Source organism: Ischnura elegans, chromosome 6 (genome assembly GCF_921293095.1).
Source record: "Ischnura elegans chromosome 6, ioIscEleg1.1, whole genome shotgun sequence".
Classification (NCBI taxonomy): Eukaryota; Metazoa; Arthropoda; class Insecta; order Odonata; family Coenagrionidae; genus Ischnura; species Ischnura elegans.
The window spans coordinates 53,191,528-53,213,584 of record NC_060251.1 but is presented as its reverse complement, the minus strand read 5'-3'; the positions used below and the strand labels follow the sequence as shown (position 1 = coordinate 53,213,584).

The window sequence follows — 22,057 nt, the reverse complement described above, 5'->3', positions numbered from 1 at the left end:
CTAGTGAAAGGTTAGGGTGTCTACTATTAGTACTACAAGTAGGTGCAAGGAAAAAGTGGCTAGTGAAATCTTTATTGTTCTAAATGCTCATGTAATAATTATAAAAATTTGTATGTTTGGAGCTAATATACGAGCCAAGCCATTAGTTAATGCAATTGAAAAATTTGTGGAAATCTTAGTTTTCATAGCAGAGTAGGTCAGCTTTAAGCTAATAAGACTCCCTGGGGACTTCTTTGTTAATGATCATGTGTCATGGGAGGTAACTTTTATTGTACTGCATGATATAACGTGGTATCAAATTAGGATATTCAGTAGTTGGCAATTCTATGGAAGAAGTACATAACTTATAGTGAAAAGTTGTTTTTCTTCAAATTATAAATTTTGATTAGCTACTACTACTAGGTTTCAGTGTATGGTCTTTATTTTGTGATTGTCTTTTAGATCTGAGAGCCATGATATTTCATATTTTGCACTTTCCCAGAGCTATCCACTTTTGCTTTTGCAACCAAACAGACTTTTCTGTTATAAATTCTCAGTATAATAATAATAATCAAAATTTAAATAATGTTTTCAGTTAATGTGTGAGCCAAGCTCTTGGGTAATTTTATGGTTTCATTAACATCTTGTATCAATGGATGGTACAAAATTTGCGACAACTGGGGACATTCATGTTTATTCTATGAAAATATGAGTAAAAATATTAGGTCACTTAGACATAGACTAAAATTGACTTATAAACTGAAATTACTGGTTTTTAATGTATGTTAAGTGAAATCTGGTGTGATTTATCCCATATGTTATATACGTATCTCCTTTATTACATGCATATTTTCATTCAAGTATTACTGTGTAATGAGACAAATTTAACTTAGTATGGTGACGTGAATATCTAATGTATGGCTTCATTTCTATTGAGCTGAATGAGTGCAGTACCTTACTTAAATTTACCACAGTAATTAAAAACGAGTTATAATTTTCATTAAAACTAACTATGTCTTTGTCATGAAATAATGCAGTAATTTAGGAACTGAATAGCATTTTAATATTAGCCATTCTGAACTCCCGTCTACTTTATCAGTTTAACGTTTAACTGGTAATGTGTGTCATTTTTTATTTCTGCCTCTATAAAATAAGTATCACGCGTTAAAATACTTTGAACACATTTACATACAGTGCAACCTCGATATAACGACACCCCATGGTGCACTAATAAACACTCGCTATAGCGAATTGTCGCTTTACCGGAGGTGGAGCAAATAATAGCCAATATACCTGTTGCGAACAGATATACAGGAACAGGAGTGGTGCTGCGACAGATAAACATCTATCCGATAAACGTAAGCATAAATCCAGACGAAAGGCGATGTTTTTTTGCATCACTAAATTTCCTTACTCAAATAACGACTAACTATTCAAACAATTTATAAGCGCCGCACTGAATAAAAATCATGCAAAGCATTGTTTCGTCAATCATTATATTTATCGAACGACAGTTTACCACATAAATTTGAGACTGAGCACTCCATTAACTCATTTCTAACAGATCGCTAGCAATTACAGAGGTTAAGGAGTCTTGATGAAAGTCTTCCGGCGGTGAAACCCTCGCTATGGCGAGAGCCAACACCGAAAGGGTCTCGTAAAAACGAATTTTTTAACACGCTTATTATAGGGTCAATTGACGGTGCATCAGCTATCTCTCGTAATAGCGGGGGTGTCGCTAAAGCCCGTACTCGCATTAACGAGGTTCCACTGTATTTAAGTAATGGATATAATGCATGATATAAATACATGTAATTACATTTTATGATTACGTTATAGATGCATTCAAATTTTAATGTGACATGAAATAATTATCATGGAGGAGCATATTGGTTTTTGATTCATGGTTATTTTCTTCAATTTATTTCATTTATTTTGAAGTGTTTGGATGTTAAGTACCTCCATTTAACTAATTATACATTTCTGTTCATTTTCATCCTTATAATTAGTATCTACTTTCATCCAAAATTGTGCTTTTTTATATTTCTTGTTGCACACATGTCTTATCTTTGTGTCATCATGTGGCTCTGGCCATTTAAAATAGTGCTGTAGTAACTAGTAAATGTTAATTTGAATGTCTGAATTTCCTTCACAAGGATTTGTTTAAAATTATAATTGCGTTTAATTGGTATTTTATTATATGCTTGCTTGCGCTGGTCATCCCTAACAAGTTGGCTGATTGATAACCTTTACAGTTTGATGGATTTCATTGCCTGACAGAATTTCTTACTCTCATTCTGCAGCCGTTCCCATAAAGCAGTTGTCTGCCCATTGTGTTAGGAGCATCAAGTCACAATTTTTCCACTGGACATATTTCAAGTTCATGCTTCAGTTACATCCTTAGAACTGCTGTTTTTTACACTAGGTCTGAAATAAGTAGACTCCCACGAGGAATTTTTAAACGACATGCATGTTATATAGAGGTGCCCAATCCTCAATCTTGACAACTCATACCCCTCCCCCAAATTTGACAACTTAGGGCATTTTCAAAATAGTCAATAATAGATATTAGCTTGAACGAATTCACTAGATGCTGTAGGACAACAATCTCATCTGACAATTTACAAAGCACCTCCTTTGGAAGAGGCATCTGGTGGTCACCACCAAGTTTAAAACAATGAGCATGGAATTTCCAATATGTAGTACACATAGTGCCGAATTCATTAACATCAGTTACATGTCTCTTCCAGTGGAGTTATTTCGTATATTGGCACGTGAGAATCTTGTGTTATGTCATCAAGTGAACTCATAATTGAGTTGAATTGATAATTGGAGCTTTCAAGCATACCCTAAAACAGCTAACTCACCCCCTCCAGAATCTTTCCATGTTTATCTTGGTTAATATTTTATTTTATACTACTCTTCGTCCAAATTTATTAATAGTTTTATTAATTTATAAACATTACTGTAACACTCTAACCTCCTCCAATTGTGGCTTTGCCAAGACCCCTCAATTATCTGTGTCACGCTAAGCACCATTGATTGTGGGCAAATGTGAGCTGTTGCTGCCATGTTTTTATCAATCATCAAATCTGTCTCTCAATTTAAGCATATTTGCTTTGGGTTGACCGAAATCTCAGTCCAAGTTCAATTTGCTTATCAATTTAGGCACTCTCTTCCAAAGTTGCATGTCCTTTATCTGGTTCCTTGTGGGTCAAGGATTAGGATACTCCTTTACGTTTGCACTCTGTGGGTCTGCACAGATCAAATATTTGTACGAAAGAAATTGTGTTGGATATAATCTTGCACATCATGTGGTATAGTTACACTGAACATTAGTCATATCTATGAAAATGAAACTTGTTGTGAATACTTTTTCTTTCAAGATCCCCTTTGGCGTCTTTCACAATTTTCTACCTGCACATTCGATATATTTAAGGAAAGCTTGGCCATAGATCAATCTTTGTTCTTTACTGCTTCTTTCTCAAACATATCAAGGTGATATAAAGTTTCATTTTTACTATTGCATGTGACCTTGCTTATACAACAACAAAGTATTGCAGCCAGCTTAGAACAAATGGCTTAGTGAAAGGATTTACTTAACTTTTATCCAGATTTTTTATATTAGAAGAGGGCGGGATGATGAGGTTGCATCTTTAAATTAGAATTCACAGAAGTGGACTGACTGGACAGAAATTTTCAAAGGGGAAAATGACAGTGAGAGATGTGTTGAAACTGGTAATAGAAAAGGGAATGCATAAGATTTGTTAAACATGTACAAGGTGTTGTGGAGACTTGAACATTACTATTTTACATGTTTGTAATGAATTCGTTTCTCAAAACATAATGACAATTAAGATAAATTATTGGGAAAAGGCTTTTGCCTAATTTACTGGGGCAATGACTTTCTGCCAATAATTCACTGCAAAAATAAGATCAAAGTTAACTATCATTCCTAACATTTAGATCAAAGTTAACTCTTCAGAGCAGGAAATGACATTTTCAATCCTCCTTAGAAATTTGTTACTAACTGTACAGCTCTCACTGCTGTATCATAAATAATTTTGATTTTTTGACGATGCCAAGTCCTTGGGGAAATTCTATCCTTATCAAGTCTCTGCCATTTCGGTCTCTATAACTCTTTGCCTCATATTTATAACACTTAGTATTGTTGACTAATGATGGTGATGGGTAAAAATTTCTTGCCTCCATTAAGTGTTAACTTGAGAATTTTTCTCAGCATCACCAGTTAGCTAGCCTGCCATTGGTTTGACCCATCCATTCTTAGTTCTCCTATCAGCTAATCGTTTTGCAATTTCCTGGTTCTTCTCTTTCTCATCCTCGGCCACATTCCATGTATGTTATCTGAGCCCTTCCTTAGCTGTTCTCATCTCCCATCGTCCTGCAATGTTCTTTTTTCATCAGACTATCATATGTCATGTTTTGGGCAATTTAGTTGTTTCATCTTCTTTTTAAGGTTTTCATAATGCCTAATTTCTCTCTAACTCTTGAGGTCTCCTCATTGTTCTCTCATCCTTAAGATTTTCTTCATTCTTCTGTTACACTCTGTTACCAATACTTCCTCCCTGGACTTGGAGTGGTGCAAAAGCGGAAACCCTGTTTTAAATTATGTTATAACTAGTTTGTTTTCCAATAGAATTTTTCTAAATTCATGAAAAAACTCACAAAGATACTACCCTTTATAATCGCTTTTGGTTTTATGCTAAATTTATCGTTTACTTCGTAAAATTAATAGTAAATTATAAATTGACACTTTGTTTAGATTTTCAAAATGTGCTGGTAATGTGGAAACGTTTGTATTCTGGCTATCATACTATAGAATAGTGAAATATCAGATCATCTACTTACCATTCATTGAAAAATCAACTCAAAGGCCTAAAAAATAGCAGTTTTCAATAAAATGTTCACTTGCACAAGTCACAAATGTAGTTCTCATTTCACAACTAGAGCACAAAGTATGTTCTTCTTTTCTCTTATGGAAACAATCGCTTTTATCATAGATTGGACATCCCAATTTTCCCATTTACACTTTGGCTTGGGGCAAATAATCTTCATCGGCTTCGGAAACTAGCAAAAAGGTGATGTAGTAGACGGAACACATTTAGGTGACGGAAATGTGGAAACGTTTCCTTCTTTACCCCAGTGTTGTGCTTCCACATTACGAGCATCGGCACATTGAACTGTGAAGCCAAAACTATGCTACATCATACAGATAATAGATTTTAATTGCACCAGATTTTAGCATGTTTTATGCTTAACAATAACCTATATAGCACTAAGAAATAGCTTGGTGGACTAGGTGATGAAATTAAGCTTAAAAACTTACCTCAAACTTTTGAACGTAGGTTTTCGCAGCGAGAGGCATCGTTACTAACGGCTTCTGGGTGCAGCTGCGTGTTGCGCTTTGTTGTGCAAGCTTTCACAACAAAGCGCAACGCGCAATTGCACCCGCAAGCCGTTAGTAACGTTACCTCAAACGTTTTACGAGTGAAGAGAAACTTGGGACAAGTATTTCTCAGACAATAAACCATGAGTTGACTGTCACCGCTCCTACAGGCTTACTAAAGAAGCAGACCAAGAAGTTGATGCGGTCACCGCTGTACCATTTTTCCGAACTGACGGCGGCTGGGTGGAAAATAGAAACTAGCCAATGAGAAACGCTGCCCCTTCCACCTCTCCGTTACCCTCCATCCCCTTCCCATTTCCCCTCTGCTCCCCTCCATCCGGCCGACCGGCATTGCCAGCCTTGGGAATAACGGTACTTTCGGGGGCGGCAGAACGAGCGCTGTACGATCTCATAAGATTCGGCTTGGCAACACTGCTAGCTGGAGAGCGATGTGCACTGCACGGAGGTCGGACAGAGACTGCGGGTTCTTCCACACTTTCCTGTCGCTCTTCTGTGATTGGCTAAAAGAGTGGGTGGGTTTCGAGCACACTCAAGGTCAGCCGCCGTCAGTTCAGAAAAATGGTATAGCCAAGAGTATCTCCAAAGCCCTAAAGGTTATGCTTCCACATTTGCACCAGTCCCTCTATCTGCTGCGGTCATTATCCTCACTTGATCACAGAGTTATTCAGAACTTTTTTAATCAGTACTTGTATCATAATATGATGACTAATAAAATGATTATTGTGCACTCGTTTCTTTATGCATGCATTTTATTTGTAAATGATGAATTTTGAGTTACTTTAAAAGTACATGGTATTTTTTCTCTTCTCTTCTCACTGTCATGATAAAGCACCCAAGTAACATAAGCTGTCATCATTTGGCATAAATAATGCCATACTCTGATCCATTAGTCTTCACCCCTGGACTGGCATCCTGTACTATTTTATATGCTAATTTACTTGTTTCTTCATCATGTCTATTGTATTCACCTGAAACTAAGATGGCCTTTGTACAACCCCAAATTTTCATTATTATCATATTGGAAACTGACTAAACTGATTCCAAATGAAGAAAAATTGACTTCAGTTATTCCTGTAATAAATGTATTTCCAGCATATGCAGTTGAATCTGATTTACCCATAGAAGTGTATTTTTTAATCAAAGGCTATTCTGAAATTTTGGAATTGAAATGTTGTGCTGAAATGTCACCTTGAATACAGGTGAATATGATATGCATATTTTTCAAATGCCTTTTGTGTGTGTGTCTTATTAATTTTTGCTTTTTTACCTAAAAATGAATACATATAATACATTTATTGGGTATATTTACTCAAATTAATGCCTCATTAAAATTATACTTATGGCATTAATAGGCCATTAACATGTTTAGGATTTTTCTAAAGCATTGCTGTAGTGCATTAACTGGTTACCTTGCTGTGGAAATTTTCATCTTAGCTGAACCTTGATTCATGATTGAATAAGTAAATTTTATGATGGAAATTACAATATTTACATGTTTAATCATGAATATCCAATACATATTTCCAATATGTAGCACTGCAAACAATCAATTTTATTTGTAATAACGCTGACTAATTTTTGCTTGTTTTATTGATATTTAATCATTGGCTGATGGCTAAGTTAAGTTGAAAATAATTTATGACTGTGGCGGAATCAGTCAAAATGGAAAGCCAAAATGGTATGATCAATTAATTGTTGCTAGAATAATTTCAAAAATTGTTGTTAACCAGAGTAATGAATAGTTTTGTATTTCATACGAAGTGTGATCTTTATTGATGGATGTCTAATTGATGCTCTGTTACTATTCTCATTTTGGGAAAACGATACATCTTAAATAAAGAGTAACGGTGAAGAAGTTACTTTGGAGCTGGAGGAAGATGATTGGACAAGGAGTGACTTAAGGAGCAAGCATTTAAAATTTTGCACAACGTGAGTATCCTTAAGTATTTAATGTTATTACATTAAAATTGTCTAATTATTGAATGTTATGTTATCACACCTAGAATTTTGCAAAGGTTTAGTTATCTCTTGAAGATAGCCCACTGGAGATATTAGGAGACTCATTGTATTCCATTAATAACAATAATATCTTTATTTGCCTGAAGATCTTACACATTGAAGATTTAGGGCATGTCATATTCTTACAAACATATATACGTATATTATACACAATTACAAATGTTTTGACAGGCAGTGTCATTGTAGCAGTGATATATCTAAAATTCTATGGAATAGAGCAGATTCTTTTTTTAATACCTTTTCAGTTCTGATTTGGAAGCATCAATGATTTTTATTTCTTTTAATTATAGTGGTCATTTATTGAACAATTGTATGCCCATTTCTTTTGATCCCATTTTAGCAACTCTATGTGCGTAATTGTAATGGATATCATTTTTTGTCTTTGTCTGGTGTGGGTAGAGTACACTGTTCTCATCAAAATTAACAACGTTATTCTTCACGTATATGGTAGTCGGAGAGAAATACATGCATACATGGTGCAGGAAGAAGATTGAAGTCCTAAAAACTGGGGATCTATTACACTTTTAGGCAATTATTTTCAATAATTTTGAATGGAATTTGATAAAGAACTGTCTAAGATAGTTAACATTTCAAGAATGTGAAGTTTTGTGATTGCCTTGATCCTTGGGCTGCGGCAGTTCACGATTTTAGCTGCCAGCCAGTGAAGAAGAGACCCCCTGTGCGGAAGGCCCCCCCCCTGACAAGAAGGCTGGTCTGGTAGAGTTAAGACTCTAGGTGATCCTTATGGTGAGGGAAAGTGTCCAAGTGCAAGATATTGAGGTAGAAATAAAAATATCGGGTAAATGCCACAGTCGGCGTGCAAAACGCATAAAAACACTCCCATCTGTATTATCTCTGTATTTATTTATTTATTGTAAAGTATTGATTGTTATAAAATATGTTAATTTGTAACAATCATCAATTTTCTGACAAGAGGTTTTTCTTTCTTCCAGGAAAATGGGAGTCCATGGAACTAACACGCTGAATACCTGCCCATTAAATGTATATGCTTTGGAAGAGCTTCAAGATGTAACTTCACCATCAACACCACACAGTTCAATTGATTTGGAGTGGGAACCTGAAGGTAGAGTTCATTCACGCCCCTCATTTAACAATATATGAAGGTGCTACTTCAGAAAAAATATTGGTAGCCCCTGAACTCGTAAGTCCTCTCACTCTCAGAACTCAGGTCAGAATGAAAATATGGATTTTGAAAGTCGTCTTTGCCGACGGTAAAGGGGTTCGGGGGAAAAAAAGCAGGGAACAAGTCTAAATTCTCTCACACAAGCAACTTCCTTTATTCAGTCCCAAGCCATACACCTTGTTTCGCTGCACAACACCAACTGACGACCCTAGCGGCCACAAGCCCACGCCCTGGAGTCACCGAAAGGGATCGTTTGTCAAGCGACTCTTCCGATGACAGCAGGAACGTGCTTAATGGCTGGGTCTCAGAGGAAGTCCGTTCGAGGCGACCCTCGTCGTCTCGCACCTTATAATAATCTAAATGAAACTGCGCTTACAATTTTTATATTCTCGCAGCATTCTTCGATGAACACATTCAGCACATTCTGAACACATTCTGCCAGTCGGTCCGGGAACCCTTTCTCCGCCTCCATACATGACTAAAATCCACTTCCGAGTCTTCCGATTGTGTGCGTGGCCTTCAGCAAGCTTCCCTCTTTCGACCCGTGTGTGCCGTTTGTAAAGAGCAGTATTTGAACGGAAGTTATGGCGCGAAAACCTCTCTCTGTTTTTCTTTCTTATTTTATCAGCCGATTCTGACGACTTTCATGAAAATCGGGCCCGAATTGGATGTGTTAATTAGAGTCATAACATCATTCATAATTTTATCATCGGAAGTTGCTCATTTAAAGTATAGAATGCAATTCATAGAAAGAAAAAAACATACTGTACGTTTGAACGATTTCAGACACTCTTTTGAAAATAAATTCACTTTTTGCTTTGGAAAACATGTCAGTGTGCATAAGCATTAGGGATGGTCAGATCGGATACTTCAAATCGAAATGCGCTGAAGACATTTGATTTGGATCCGAAATTTTAAATTAGTCCTTCAGTGAATGTAGCGTCCCTTAAGGGGGAGTGGAAAAAATTCCGATTCTCTCTTCGCATGTGCCATTTCACTGTGATGCTTGTCCTACTCATGAACCATTTCGTTAAAATGCTCTCCTAGAGGTTTTATTACAGAATTTCAGCCGTGGTAAATTTTAAGGCAAAATACGACGGGCACATAGTGTGACTCTTCCTAAGCAACTATAGGGGGAATCTCAGCGCCATTGGATAATAACTACCTCAAAAGCAACTATGCCACAGATTACAAAGAACCACTCTCGGCTCTCTATCAACCTCTGATTTTTTTTCCTTTCCGAGACCACACCAACCATAAATCATTATCTTCGAAAAAGATATTAAGTTACTCGAGAACAATGGAAATGTGTTTCAATCCTACTCCATCTTACCCACTGACCTTTTTCATCCTATCTGCTTCAGTTCTCTGTTTCTGGAGGGAAAATGCAAGGTGAGTGACTTACTGGACCTGAAGATGCCTGGATAGCTTTCAGCCATTGATGACATACATGAGATTCAAGAAAGAATGAGACCAAATGCGATGCATTTCTGACAGTGTTTAGGTTTTTTAAGCTCACGAGTTAAGCTAAGTGTTATCGACATGGAGTTTTTTTTTAGATACAACTAGACAATACCAATATTTAACATAGTCCAAACAACAATCAAACCGAACAATTGAGGTCATGCCATTTCCTGTCAAGAACCGCCTCATGTACAGCACAGTGTGGGCGGGTGCGTTGTCATGGTGGAAGAACCAATCACCTGTGCGCCAAAGAACCGCCCTTTTCTTCCTGTTATTTTCCCTTAACCTCTGCAAAATATCTACAAAGTTCATCAATGGTTTGACATCGATCTTCTTGAACGAGGGAGGGGATTTTTGCAACATTGTGGTCTGTTCTTGATGTTGACAGGTGCCCTGAATGAGGATGGTCATCAATCGACATTGTCCATTCTTGAAACTTGAAAACCAGTCATAGACACATGTTTTACTCAGAGCACTATCACCATAACCAGTTTTAAGCATCACTAGAGTTCCTGCGGAAGTTTTCCCCAGCAAAAAAAACAAAATTTCACAGCCGCGCGTTGATCCCGGCAGTCAGCCATTACACGTTTTCGCTAAATCGGAAAATGTTGGTTAACTGAAAAAAATCCCATCGACAAACGGATGCAATCAGAGGGACTAGGATTCGCACACACTCAGGAAATGTCAAGGCATAGAACCCTTTATGCAAAAAACCGATCCCTCACTCAGCCGCCCTCCCTCAGCACTATACCCATTACTTTTGGGTCCCCCCTCATCACAAAATGGGCTGGATATTAGCACTTGGCATTCTGCTGCTCCCGGATTCAGATGAGATGAAAACGTTTGATAAACTCGACAGTGAAGTTATCTGAACAGTGAAGTTATCTAGAAGTAGGATCAGTGGGCTCCACGATTCAACCAGCTATGTGAGCCATTTGGGTGGAGTTTTGGAATACCCCTAATGTCCCGGAAGTGGTTGATAACATTACCGTATGAAAAAAAATCAATAAGGGTCGTTGATCATTTGCAATGCCTGAGCTGTCTTATCTCTTTGAAGTTGTAAGCTGATTCACCTGGGAGGATAGCAGACTAATGGTTAGAGTGCTTGGCTGCTGGTCAAATGGTGCTTGGTTCAAAATTCAGATGAAACCCTTGTACTGTGAAGGTGGCTTTTGGAAAGGAACCACCCCTCCTACCCTTAATGTTATTCAAATCTGTCGTGATCTCCACTTTCACCAATCCAAACTGACTTACGGGTTGAATCATTGAGTGAATTGATTTCCTAATTATTGAAAAAGAGAGATTCTATTCTATTCCATCTTGTTAATTAATGTAGAGAATGCATGTAGATAATCCTCATAAAATGGAAAAAAACTAGTTGATGTCTAAAAAAAATGTAACAACGCAATATTACAATTGAAATGAAGATAGACGACTAGGACAGCTACTGAGTCTGGGTTAATTTTCTAAACGAAATACATATCATGGTCTATACTAGTTGATCGTTGCCTTAAGATATTAATCTGTTCTTATTATAATGCGAATTCCACTATACGTTGAATCAGCTTTATTCCCCTACAAAAAATAAATTCAACTTTGACCTGTCAATTTCAACTTTTGTGTGATGTATCTGAAGGACGAAACGAATGGAATAAGTTTACGAAACAGCATTAATTCATAACTTTTTTCCATCAAAGGACTGATTTTGCCAGAAGTGCCTGCCAGATTGGCCACGATCGAAGATAAAGAGCTGGATTACCCAGTGTCTGCAGTATGTACATCGTCTCAGAGTGCTCCATGGTCGAGAATGTCAAGCCCCAACTCCTTGGAGTGGGATCCTTGCGAAGAAGACGGTGGGGTTGTGGGAGACAGCAGTGTTATTTATGGTGAGGATGCTGAGACTGAGCAGCTCATCAGTGAGATAGAACAACTCACGTCTCGAGCATTGAGAGAAACTGGTTCAGGGTGGAATGGATGCCTGAGGTGATTACTGGTGCTAAACAATTGAAAAATGGCCTGCTTTTAACTTGTGTTGCGGTAAATCTGTTAAATGTAAGTATTATATATGTACTTGGTAAACTGAATTGTACATTATACGAATAAGCCAAACACATATCAATAAATCTTCAAAGCTGTTTTATCAGTTTTTTTAAATGTTACATGTTTGGCTGTATTTGTTTTTTAAATGTACATATTTAAATCTTGTTAATGTTTCTAGCAGAATGAAAAATTACCAAAGCAGGTTGTGATAATTGTTATTGTGAAGGAAAGTTTGATTTTTAGCACTTTGTTAAAATTTATCTGGCTGTAGGGGGAATTGAATGTAATGATGACTGTATATTTGGAAAACTTTTAGTAATCTGTTGAGTGGAATTTTGCAGAGCCTAACCTTAAATCTGGTATACATTCAAAGGTAGCATTTGTGTGCATAGCTGGGTGCTACTCATTCAAATGAGTTTTTAAACTTTAAATCATATGTACTGTTCCTATGAAAGTGAATAGATTTCATAGATAGGCGTTTCAAGTTATGAGCCAGTCTGCAATTTGCTATCAACGTTTTTTTTTTAAGCATCCTGGCGGAATGAGTATTTTTACCTCTGTTTGGCCTGTGTTACAAAGTCAATGTACTGAACACATATATTCATATAGTCTAATGTATTCCACTGAATACAACATGAACCTGAAGTTTTTTAATACAGTTTAACCTATGAAACAGGTGCTTAATGGAAATATGTAATGTGATTTAAAATTTGTAGCTAAAAGCTGTGAATTATATTAAAAAGACAATTTTAATAAAATGATTAATGAAATTATATTTTTATGTAATTTACAATTTTCTGTTACAATACTATCATGACATTTTTGTTGCTTGTCATTTCTATTTCATTATTTCTATTGCTTTCACCGCCTTTTTCTCAAAATTTTCTCTCTGATACCTTTTAGTTGGCTTTTGTTTTTTAAATGTATATTTCTTGGATACATTAAATGGATGAATTACAGATATAAGCTGGAGTAAGTATGCATAACATTTCATGACTGTGATAAAAAATTGATAAAGAAAATGAAGACGTTAAATTTTAAATGCAGTATTATACATTGATCCACATAATGGAGAATATTCCATCACAAAATATATGCAATGAAGGCGATTGAATCGAATTTGAGGCGATTCATTGTGATGGCATCACGATAGTGGTCATGATCACATCACTGCTTAGACAATGGTGGTTCAAAATTGTGGAGGAAGTTTCTCGTGAATTCTTGTGTCAGAAGTACCGCATTAAATTCACCAGATGGCTGCTCCAAAAGTTAGCAGGGCTGTTGAGTTAGAAATGTGGTGAAAATTCTGCCAGTGACACTCAGCGCTTTAGTTTATCTTAAGTGCCACTTTAGCAACACTGTTGAGTGGCACTTCATTATTCCAGAGATGGAAAACCAAAGCAGATTCTTTTTTATCCAGAAGGCATTGGAAAAGTGTTCGCACATGAATCTCAAGTTGTTGTAGGAGGGTGCCCGCTGAGAAGTCTGAATCACTTACGCTGGAAAGGTAACTCTGGTCCCTTGCACTTTTTGTGCCATTCGTCCCCTTCCTGCATATTATTCACACTGCTAATCATGGTGAATAGGTGGTTTAACTACACACCAGTAACTGGTCCTTTTCCCAGCATATAAGCCAGAGTGAAAATTGGGGATCGTTGTTGATGTTGTCGAGAAGGCCATGAATGCAAGTTCAAGAGTACAGTCACTTTCAAAAGTTTTAGGGCAAAGTTTGTGGTGCTACTTCGGCTCGTCTAGGAAATTAAGTTTTCCATATTGCTTTCTTTGTCATTGGCTACGCACCGCAAATATTTTGTTTGCAAGTGAAGATTTATATACTCAGGAGGAAAAATTATATGCAAATTTATCAGTCTCTTTCAATTTATGTTAAACTTAATGGTTATTTCGTGTGCATTTACAGCTTTTTTTTTGCCTTTACAGCTTGTGCATTTACATTGTTGTTGGTTTTTATTTTTGTCAGTGCATATATTTTCATGCTCATACAAAATATTCGTCATATGTGGCCAATGACAACAAAAGTGTTTAGGGAAACTATATTTCCTCGAAGAGCAGAAGAGGCGCCACAAACTTTGTCCCAAAACTTTTGAAAGTGACTGTACCTGAAAGACAGGTGTGGAGAGACAAATGGGCTCATCTGAGAGGTTCTTTGTTATATGCCCAGGGAAAAATGGGTAAATATGTAGCCTTATAGTGTAGTGGCGGAAAAAATTAACGCAAAGCTCGTTGGCATCTGAGAGCGGCCAGTTCAGGAACTACTTGTCTTCCAAAATTTTGCCCTCGAAACCACGTTCTTCTTCTTCTTGACCGGCTGTTTGGCACACTTAAGGAGGGAAGGGGAGAGAATTTCACATTTTTGTGGGGAAGAAAATGGGGAAACACCAAATGGGGACCCAATGACTCATATCACACACTCAAAACCCTCTTACACTCACTCACACATACAGACGAACATATCTCTAACAAAAAAACAGCCTTCCTTTACCGTCGCACTCCCATCTCCCACGTCCAAATGTAATCGGGCGGATGGCACTGGTTACAATATGTATATATGTAGTTAATAGCAGAGTAACTTGACAACCACAAAACAAAGAGGAGATGGAAGACATTTCATTTTAAGGTAAGAAAATAATTTTATTCTGTACTATTGTATAATATAAATGGCAGCACTTCTTTTCTTGATTTGGTTATAGTTTCCTATTGTTTGTTCTAAACGCATGAAAATACTGATACCTTAAAAGTACCTTAACTCATTTTCGGGAACTGGCATTTACCAAATAACTGATACTGAGGATGAATAGATGCTGTTGTTCGGGCGTGGTTGAGACTTAAAAAGAGTCCCCTCCTCCGCCTAACCCCTAATAGGGTAATTTCATTTGTTTGGTATTTGGAGAGAAGACTCACCAAGGCCTTAGGACAGTAGACAGTAGGGTTACCTCAGGTAGATGTGCATAAATTAAAACATATGTAAAAAGACAACATTAATATTTATTGGGAACTAGTACAGTTTTTTATTAGAATAACATAAATTAGAAAACAAGTCAGTGCAGTATAAAATATTTCTTGAATGAAGTTCTTCCTAAACTCCTGCATTAAAAAAAATAGAAAAAAATAGTTAACTTCATTTAAATTGTTTCATACATAAAACGAGAAAAAAATATTATGAAAATACAAGAATGTTATGCGAAATGACTTCATAAGTTTCAAACACCATTAACCATGACTAAAATGGCTATAAAGGAATGTTAAACTGTCAAGCATAATTTTTTGGGGAATATCAACTAAAAATAAGTTAGATAATTAAAAAAATGATTGTATAGATAATTTCGTAATTCAACATTTTCATAAGAGAGAAGACAGATATACAGCTAAGTAATTTCTTACAAAAGAAATTCCCTGAAACAGTTGCAACGAGTATTTCAATATCAGGTCAAAATTAAAGAAAGATTCAAATTCCATCAGCAGAAAAATGTATAAAGTTAATTTCAGTATCAGAACACAATATGGGATAGAGAAATGAAGAAATAAAATAATTAATTTAAAATGTTGTTAATATCTCAGGTGTTCTGGCAGTTAAAGTAGATTTGCATTGAATATGATATCCATTTCACTGTCATCCAAACCAGTCCCCTATTCCACAGCATTTGTTCCTTTAGTTAAAAAGATGACCTATCCCTCTCCACCGGCGATGAACCCATGTTTTTCTATCCCCCTCCCCTCTTATCAATCATCCATCCCCAATTCATCAGGGGTGTCCGATTTTGGGTCTCAAAATAAATTATAAATACATCACTTATATCAGATTAATACAAACCATAATTCAGCCAAGCAGTCACCACGTACGCGAAGTTCTTTGCTGGAAAAAGACGGAAAGGCTTCCAATTACCTGGATTAATCATAAAAAGGTCAAATGATGTTGCTGTATCACAGGCAGTTATTTGTGGCCTCGTCTTCTTTTATGGATTCAAATAAAGCTGTGTTTTTATTTGAATCTATAAGAGAAGATGAGGGTGGTGTTTGCTCATCGCAAAATTTAGTGGAAGCTCTGGTTTGTTCCAGAATCGTAAACGGCGAGCAGTTTTTTTCGTAGGTTTGATGAGCAACTCACTAAAACCCTTCACCCCCGGTAAAATCTCTATTTAGTCGCCAACAAGGGCTTACAAGGTAGAGACTTTCCATAGAGGAAAAATCATTTGCCTTCACCTGCATTCGATCGTAGATCCTCCAAATTCGCACCCTTCACCAACGGTAGATGTTTTTCCTATACAAATACTCTATTTTTCTCTTACTTCTTGATTAATTAGGTATTAAATGGGAATTTCATTTAAATACGATTTTTATTACAAATGTTACATCGTCTGTATTTTATTCGTAAACTACAACTTTCACAGAAGAAATGAAAGGGATCTTTTTGTGTATAAAATATCCAGTATAATTTTGCATTCTATTGTAGTTACACTAGTGGTCACGATTTCGAGTTTCCCACGTAAAATGCAAAAAAGTGGCCTTCAGAGGGCCCATGATCTCCGCTCACCCACCAGGAGTCAGCGGTTTATTTTAGGTTTGTTTATGAGACTAGGTCTAAGACTGCTTACTTTTGCAATAACACGATTCCATTAGCCTACTTATTGTTCGTCTATTGGACTGGTATTGACTGATAAGTAAAATGTAAAAAATAACGATTTTTAAAGTTATATCATCGGACGTAATTGAAAAAGCACTTTAAATGACAATATTTTAAAGCCGCCGAAATGTTACAAGAATGATATAACAATACCGACACGAGGCACTTGGCCTAAGTAGTCCTGGTGAGTGATCTAACACTTAATAATGTCCGAAATTGATGATACTGGAACTCTTGGGAAGTTTAAGATTATAAGGAGGAAGCGATCATTTATCACGACCAGGGGCGGTCCGGTGTGAATGGGGGCCCTGAGCTGGTCCTTACCGTAGATCCTCCCCCGGAAAATTTTAGGAAATTTCATCCACGAAAATAGATTATGACGCTATTCTGGATCTTAAAAACTAGATAAAAGTTAATGAAAAGTAGCAATTTCGTAAGAAAAGGTACAATTAAAGTTGAGAATTTCACAGCTTGTAAAATTTAATAATTTACTATGGTTTTATTAGTATCTATCTAGTGAATTCGTTCCTTAAAGCTGCACTGAAAATTAAAAATACTCTAAAATAACCTTTTCGAATAACCCATTCAAAAAAGCATCAGGTTCTCTCTTCTGATACCCTTATTTTATTTATTTTTCATGCAGTACTTTTGTACTGAGCATCTTGTAAATAAAGCTGCTAATGAACGCTTCGAACTTTATAATTGCAAAATAAGACTTTAGTTCAAGTAATTTGAATCTTTTTTTATTACACCTTCGTATACGCTTCGCAATATACGCGAGCGTTGTGGGGGTCATCTAAGCTCGGGGCTCTCGGCGATTGCCGGCCAGCTGGCCTCGCCAGACCGCCCCTGACCCCAACTAATGACAGGTGACGACCTTATTTCAAGAAAATCGCTGTTAATAATCACCTTTACTGTACCCATCATTGCTCAATGTCCTCAGAAAATTATTAGGTCTCTCTGAATTAAATGACTCTTTCCCATCCATAATAGATTCGTGAGGGCGAGCAATTGTGTCATCATTCTACGACCCACCTCACCGATCGAAATCTCCGGCTTAGTTCGACTTTCGTGGTCAGAGAAGTTATTGAAAGATGGGAGATCACGATTTACAGTACATAAAATTCTACCAAGATATTTTCAAACCTCTGTTTGTCTTTCCTTTCCAGTCGAAAAGATTTTCTGCATTGATTTTAATCAACATATTCCACGCAGCGTCAACCCTCTCGATGGTTTTAAGGTATAATTATGTGTGGTTGAATGTATAAATTTTATTCCATTGCATTTCATATTTACATCATTTGTACTTTAGTCATGGCAAGAAAAAATTCTCTGTTGAAAAATAATCTATTAGAGCTACCAAAAATGACAAATATAATTGCAAGTGTAGCTGAGAAGTTATTTTCAATTGAAATAATTTTCGTAACACGAACCACTGAACTCTTATTAAAGAGGAGTGAGATGGACGAGAGTTATACCATTCAGTTCATAATTTCAATCAAATGAGAATAGTAAGCATTTCTTCCCCATTTAGACAAAAACAAGGCGCTGAGGCACAGATTTTATGATAATGGCAAGCTCTTGATAACGTCCAACCGTAAAGGCCTGTTTACACGATGCATTTACACGCGTGAGTTAATGTCTGTTTATGTGAATGATTTTGATGGATCGGAAAAGAACATGTATGAATTCATGAACCGAATAAGAACAGCTATCAATTTTCTGTTCATGCATTCGCAAAAGTTGGGTGGTTACACGATCTATTTCGGCGTTCATTCTCGCGTTCATAGAAGACTCGTTCATAGATTCGTGCGACCTAATGTACCGCGTAAACAGGCCTTAAGAAGGTAATCGCGTTATTCTTATCACTGAGATCGATGGAAAAATTTGATTTTACGCGCCTATCAGCTAAGCTTAATGATGAGTAATAGAAAAGTTTCAAACGTAATTGAATACAAAAATCGCAGACGTTATGTGCGGGGCTGCACTTTGGAGTTCAAGTAATTCTTGAAACCACAGTTTTAAACCGCCAACCAATGAAGTAAATTTCTGGTACGAGTGCCTCCTCTCCAATCTAAATGTATGTAAATTGGTAGCGAGGATTTCTTTTTTCCGAAGGAATAAAATGAATAAGAAGGCAAAAAATTGGCCAGTGAAACCTGCCTTTTTATTCTCTTGTTTACCTAAATAATTATTACCTCAACAGTTTTCGTAATTCCTTCTCACATCAGTATGGCAAGCCTCCTCCTTATTGCCTCTACAATCCAGTTAATGTCTACTTGCAAAATTGCAATGTTTTTCTAGGTCTATCGGAGAGGTGCTGGCGCTAGTGTACCTTATCAAAGGCAGAGAAGAATGGGCACAATTGGCTCCAAACGCAACCATCACTGTAGTGTGTTTCGTCAGAATGATGGATTTAATACTGAAGAAGCGGCAGTTCTCAGCGCTCATCGTCAAGTTCGACGACATATTTGGCGAGTGCCAGAAACATAGCCCAGATCCTTCCATGTCGCAGAGGATACTGAGAAAAGTCAAGATGGCATCTATCGCTTACCTTTGCGTAACCACCGTGTTTTATTTGCATTGGCTACTCAACCCGATTTTAAGAAATCTCCTTCAGCCATCCGATACATGGAAAAAGGAACATCCGACAATCGTTTGGTTTCCATTCGACTTTCAGGTGAGGTGGCCATTGGTCCGGGTTTCTGAAGGTGAGGTACTTAAGCTAGTTTTAAGGCATTTAAGACCTGGTAACACGATACATTAACACGCACAAGTTAATGCCTAAATGTATGAACGCGTGAATGAACACAGAAATGCATTGTGTAACCCAGGGGCGGCCTGGGATGAATTGGCTCATGATGGGGCCCTCCTCTGGAAAATTTTAGGAAATGGCATGACCGGAAATGCATTTTAACGCTATTCTGGCTCTTAAAAACGAGGATAAAAGTTAACTAAATATCCATTTCCTATGAAAAAATACTGTGGAAAAGATAATTTGATATTTTAGTAAATTTTATCATAAAAATGTTAAAAAAAACTCTAAAATAAGCTTTTTGAATTACCCTTTCAAAAAATAATCAGGTTCTCATTATTCTTATGATTCCTTCATTTTATTTATTTTTATATGACGTTTTTATAGTGAGTATGTTAAAAGAAGCATATTAATGAAAACTTAGAATTTTATAATTGCAAAATAAGCAATGGTCCAAGTAATCTGAGTCTTTTTTTAAACCTTTCAAATACACTTCACAATAGACGCGAGCGTTGTGGGCCCCCACTAAGCTCGGGGCCCTCGCCGATCGCCGACCAGCCGACCGCGCCAGACCACCCCTTGTGTAACCATTCAACTTGTACGGAGACATGAACAGAAAATAGAACCTGTTATAATTCGATTCATGCATTCGCACACGTTCCGTTCCGGTCCACAAAAATCGTTCATACAAACAGACATTTACGTACACGTACGACAACTCGTAAGTGTTACTACAATAATTAAAGTTAATGAAAAATGAAGAAAATATAAAGTTCTGCTGCATTTTTTACATTTACAACACTGACAATGAAATACGATCCGTACCGTTTCTGTGTTAAAATTGGTTACGGTGCTTTCTTCAAAAAAATAAAGTTATGCCACAATAATTAGGGTTATAGCAAAATGAAGAAAATACTTTTTTCATTTTAAAATTAAACAAAGAGGAAAAGGATTTTTTGAAACGCATGTCTGAATAGAGGAGGAGAGTGTGACAAACTACTTCTACAAAACAAATTCATGTTACGCTTCTTTTTGATAGCTTAAAAATGATCGATGCCATATCAATTCATATGTCTAGAGGTTCAGTAGTATCAATCCTATCCTTTCGTCTCCAATTTTGGTAGAAACCACGTTTATCAGCGTCGTACTACTGGTTTTAATCACAATAAATTTATTTTTATCGATAAATCTTTTTGGAAAAGTTTGCAATTTTTTCTGGTTAGAATTTTAGAATGTCCAAAATTCGCCTCTTTTGCGAAAATGAGAGGTCTCTCGTTTCTTAAAAATTTATATGGTCACCTTGCTTTCAGGAAAGTCCTGGTTACGAGATTATCTACTGCACCTTAAGTTTGGGATCAACCGTTTCCGCATACGTTTTTGTGACAAGTGACGTGCTGGTGGCGTCGTTGTGCTTCTGCTCATGCTGTCTGATGAGGGATATTGGTGAGAGAATCAGGCAGGTGGGAGACCTGACTAGAATCGCCGTGACTGCGGGCGAAGAAAAGATCTGGGATGAAGTTGATGCCAAGATTGCAAACTGCGTCATTCTTCACAGGGAGATAATAAGGTCATAATAATTAACAGCAAGATAGTTATCAAACATGTGTATCGAAGGCTTTCGGGAGCAGCGTATTACGATTTGTCAAGTGAGCTTTTGAGGCCATTGCAAGCAGGGGCGCAGCTAGGAATTAAGGCTGGGAGGGGTTTTAGGCGCAACCAATACTGGGGTGTCTGGGGGTATGGCATACCCGCCAGGGTAATCGATGGTGCGGGGGCCCTCCTCAGAAAATTTTTAGGATACAGAGTGAGTTTTGCAGTTTTCTGAGGGATATTTTATAAATCCTTAGAATATTCTATAAGTAATATTAATGCAATTAAGTAAAATGGACTTAACTTAAAAATTTCTCTGAGCTCTGGGGGGGGGGGGGGTTAGCCCCCAAAACCCCCCCCTCGCTGCGCCACCGATTGCAAGTCGCATAATCAGACGATGAATAAAATTTTTATGGCCTGGCAATGACCACGAAAGCTCGCTTGACAGAGCGTAAAGGCCGTTTTACACGGGGTACGGAATTGCGCAGGCTAGATCTGCATTAATTTCTAAAATGGCGTGGAACTGCGCGAATGCATGAACGAAATTAGAACAGGGGCTATTTTGCCATCTCACGTCCACGCATTCTCGCATGTGTTCTAGCAATTCACCGCTTTACACGACGCATTTTTGACTGCGCCTTCGTACATACGTCAGATTGTGCAAGTACGTGCCCCGTGTAAAACGGCCGTAATACCTAACTGCTATCGAAAGCCTCCGATACCCACAAATATATTAAGCATAAAATAGGAGTATTGGGTCGAAGATGAGCGTTCACCATTACAAGAACACGAGTATGTAGTTTCAGGGGTTTTAGACCCTCAAGCAGGCCCGTGCTGGGCCGCCGGGACACCGGGACGTATCCCGGTGCGCCCTCTAGCATGGAAATCTTTGGCGCGAGTCAGTTGGTAAATTTTTATCAGCATACTAAAATTGAGCAGTTAACTTGATTTCCATGCTGTCTCATTCAATAGCTTAAATAACACCATCTTGAGTAAACA

The 22,057-nt window shown here is 37.2% G+C and overlaps 1 protein-coding gene across 2 annotated transcripts in view; it reads left to right on the top strand.

The window, feature by feature from the left end:
* Positions 1 to 12,847, top strand: part of LOC124160696 — a 15,746-nt gene extending 2,899 nt beyond the window's left edge. For both annotated transcript variants that reach the window (XM_046536672.1, XM_046536673.1), the window contains 3 exons: positions 7,248 to 7,336; positions 8,380 to 8,510; positions 11,732 to 12,847. In XM_046536672.1, coding sequence (XP_046392628.1) covers positions 7,248 to 7,336; positions 8,380 to 8,510; positions 11,732 to 12,021 — 510 coding nt within the window. In that variant the 3' untranslated portion in view covers positions 12,022 to 12,847. The remainder of the gene's footprint in view (positions 1 to 7,247; positions 7,337 to 8,379; positions 8,511 to 11,731) is intronic.
* The last annotated feature ends 9,210 nt before the right edge of the window (positions 12,848 to 22,057 follow it).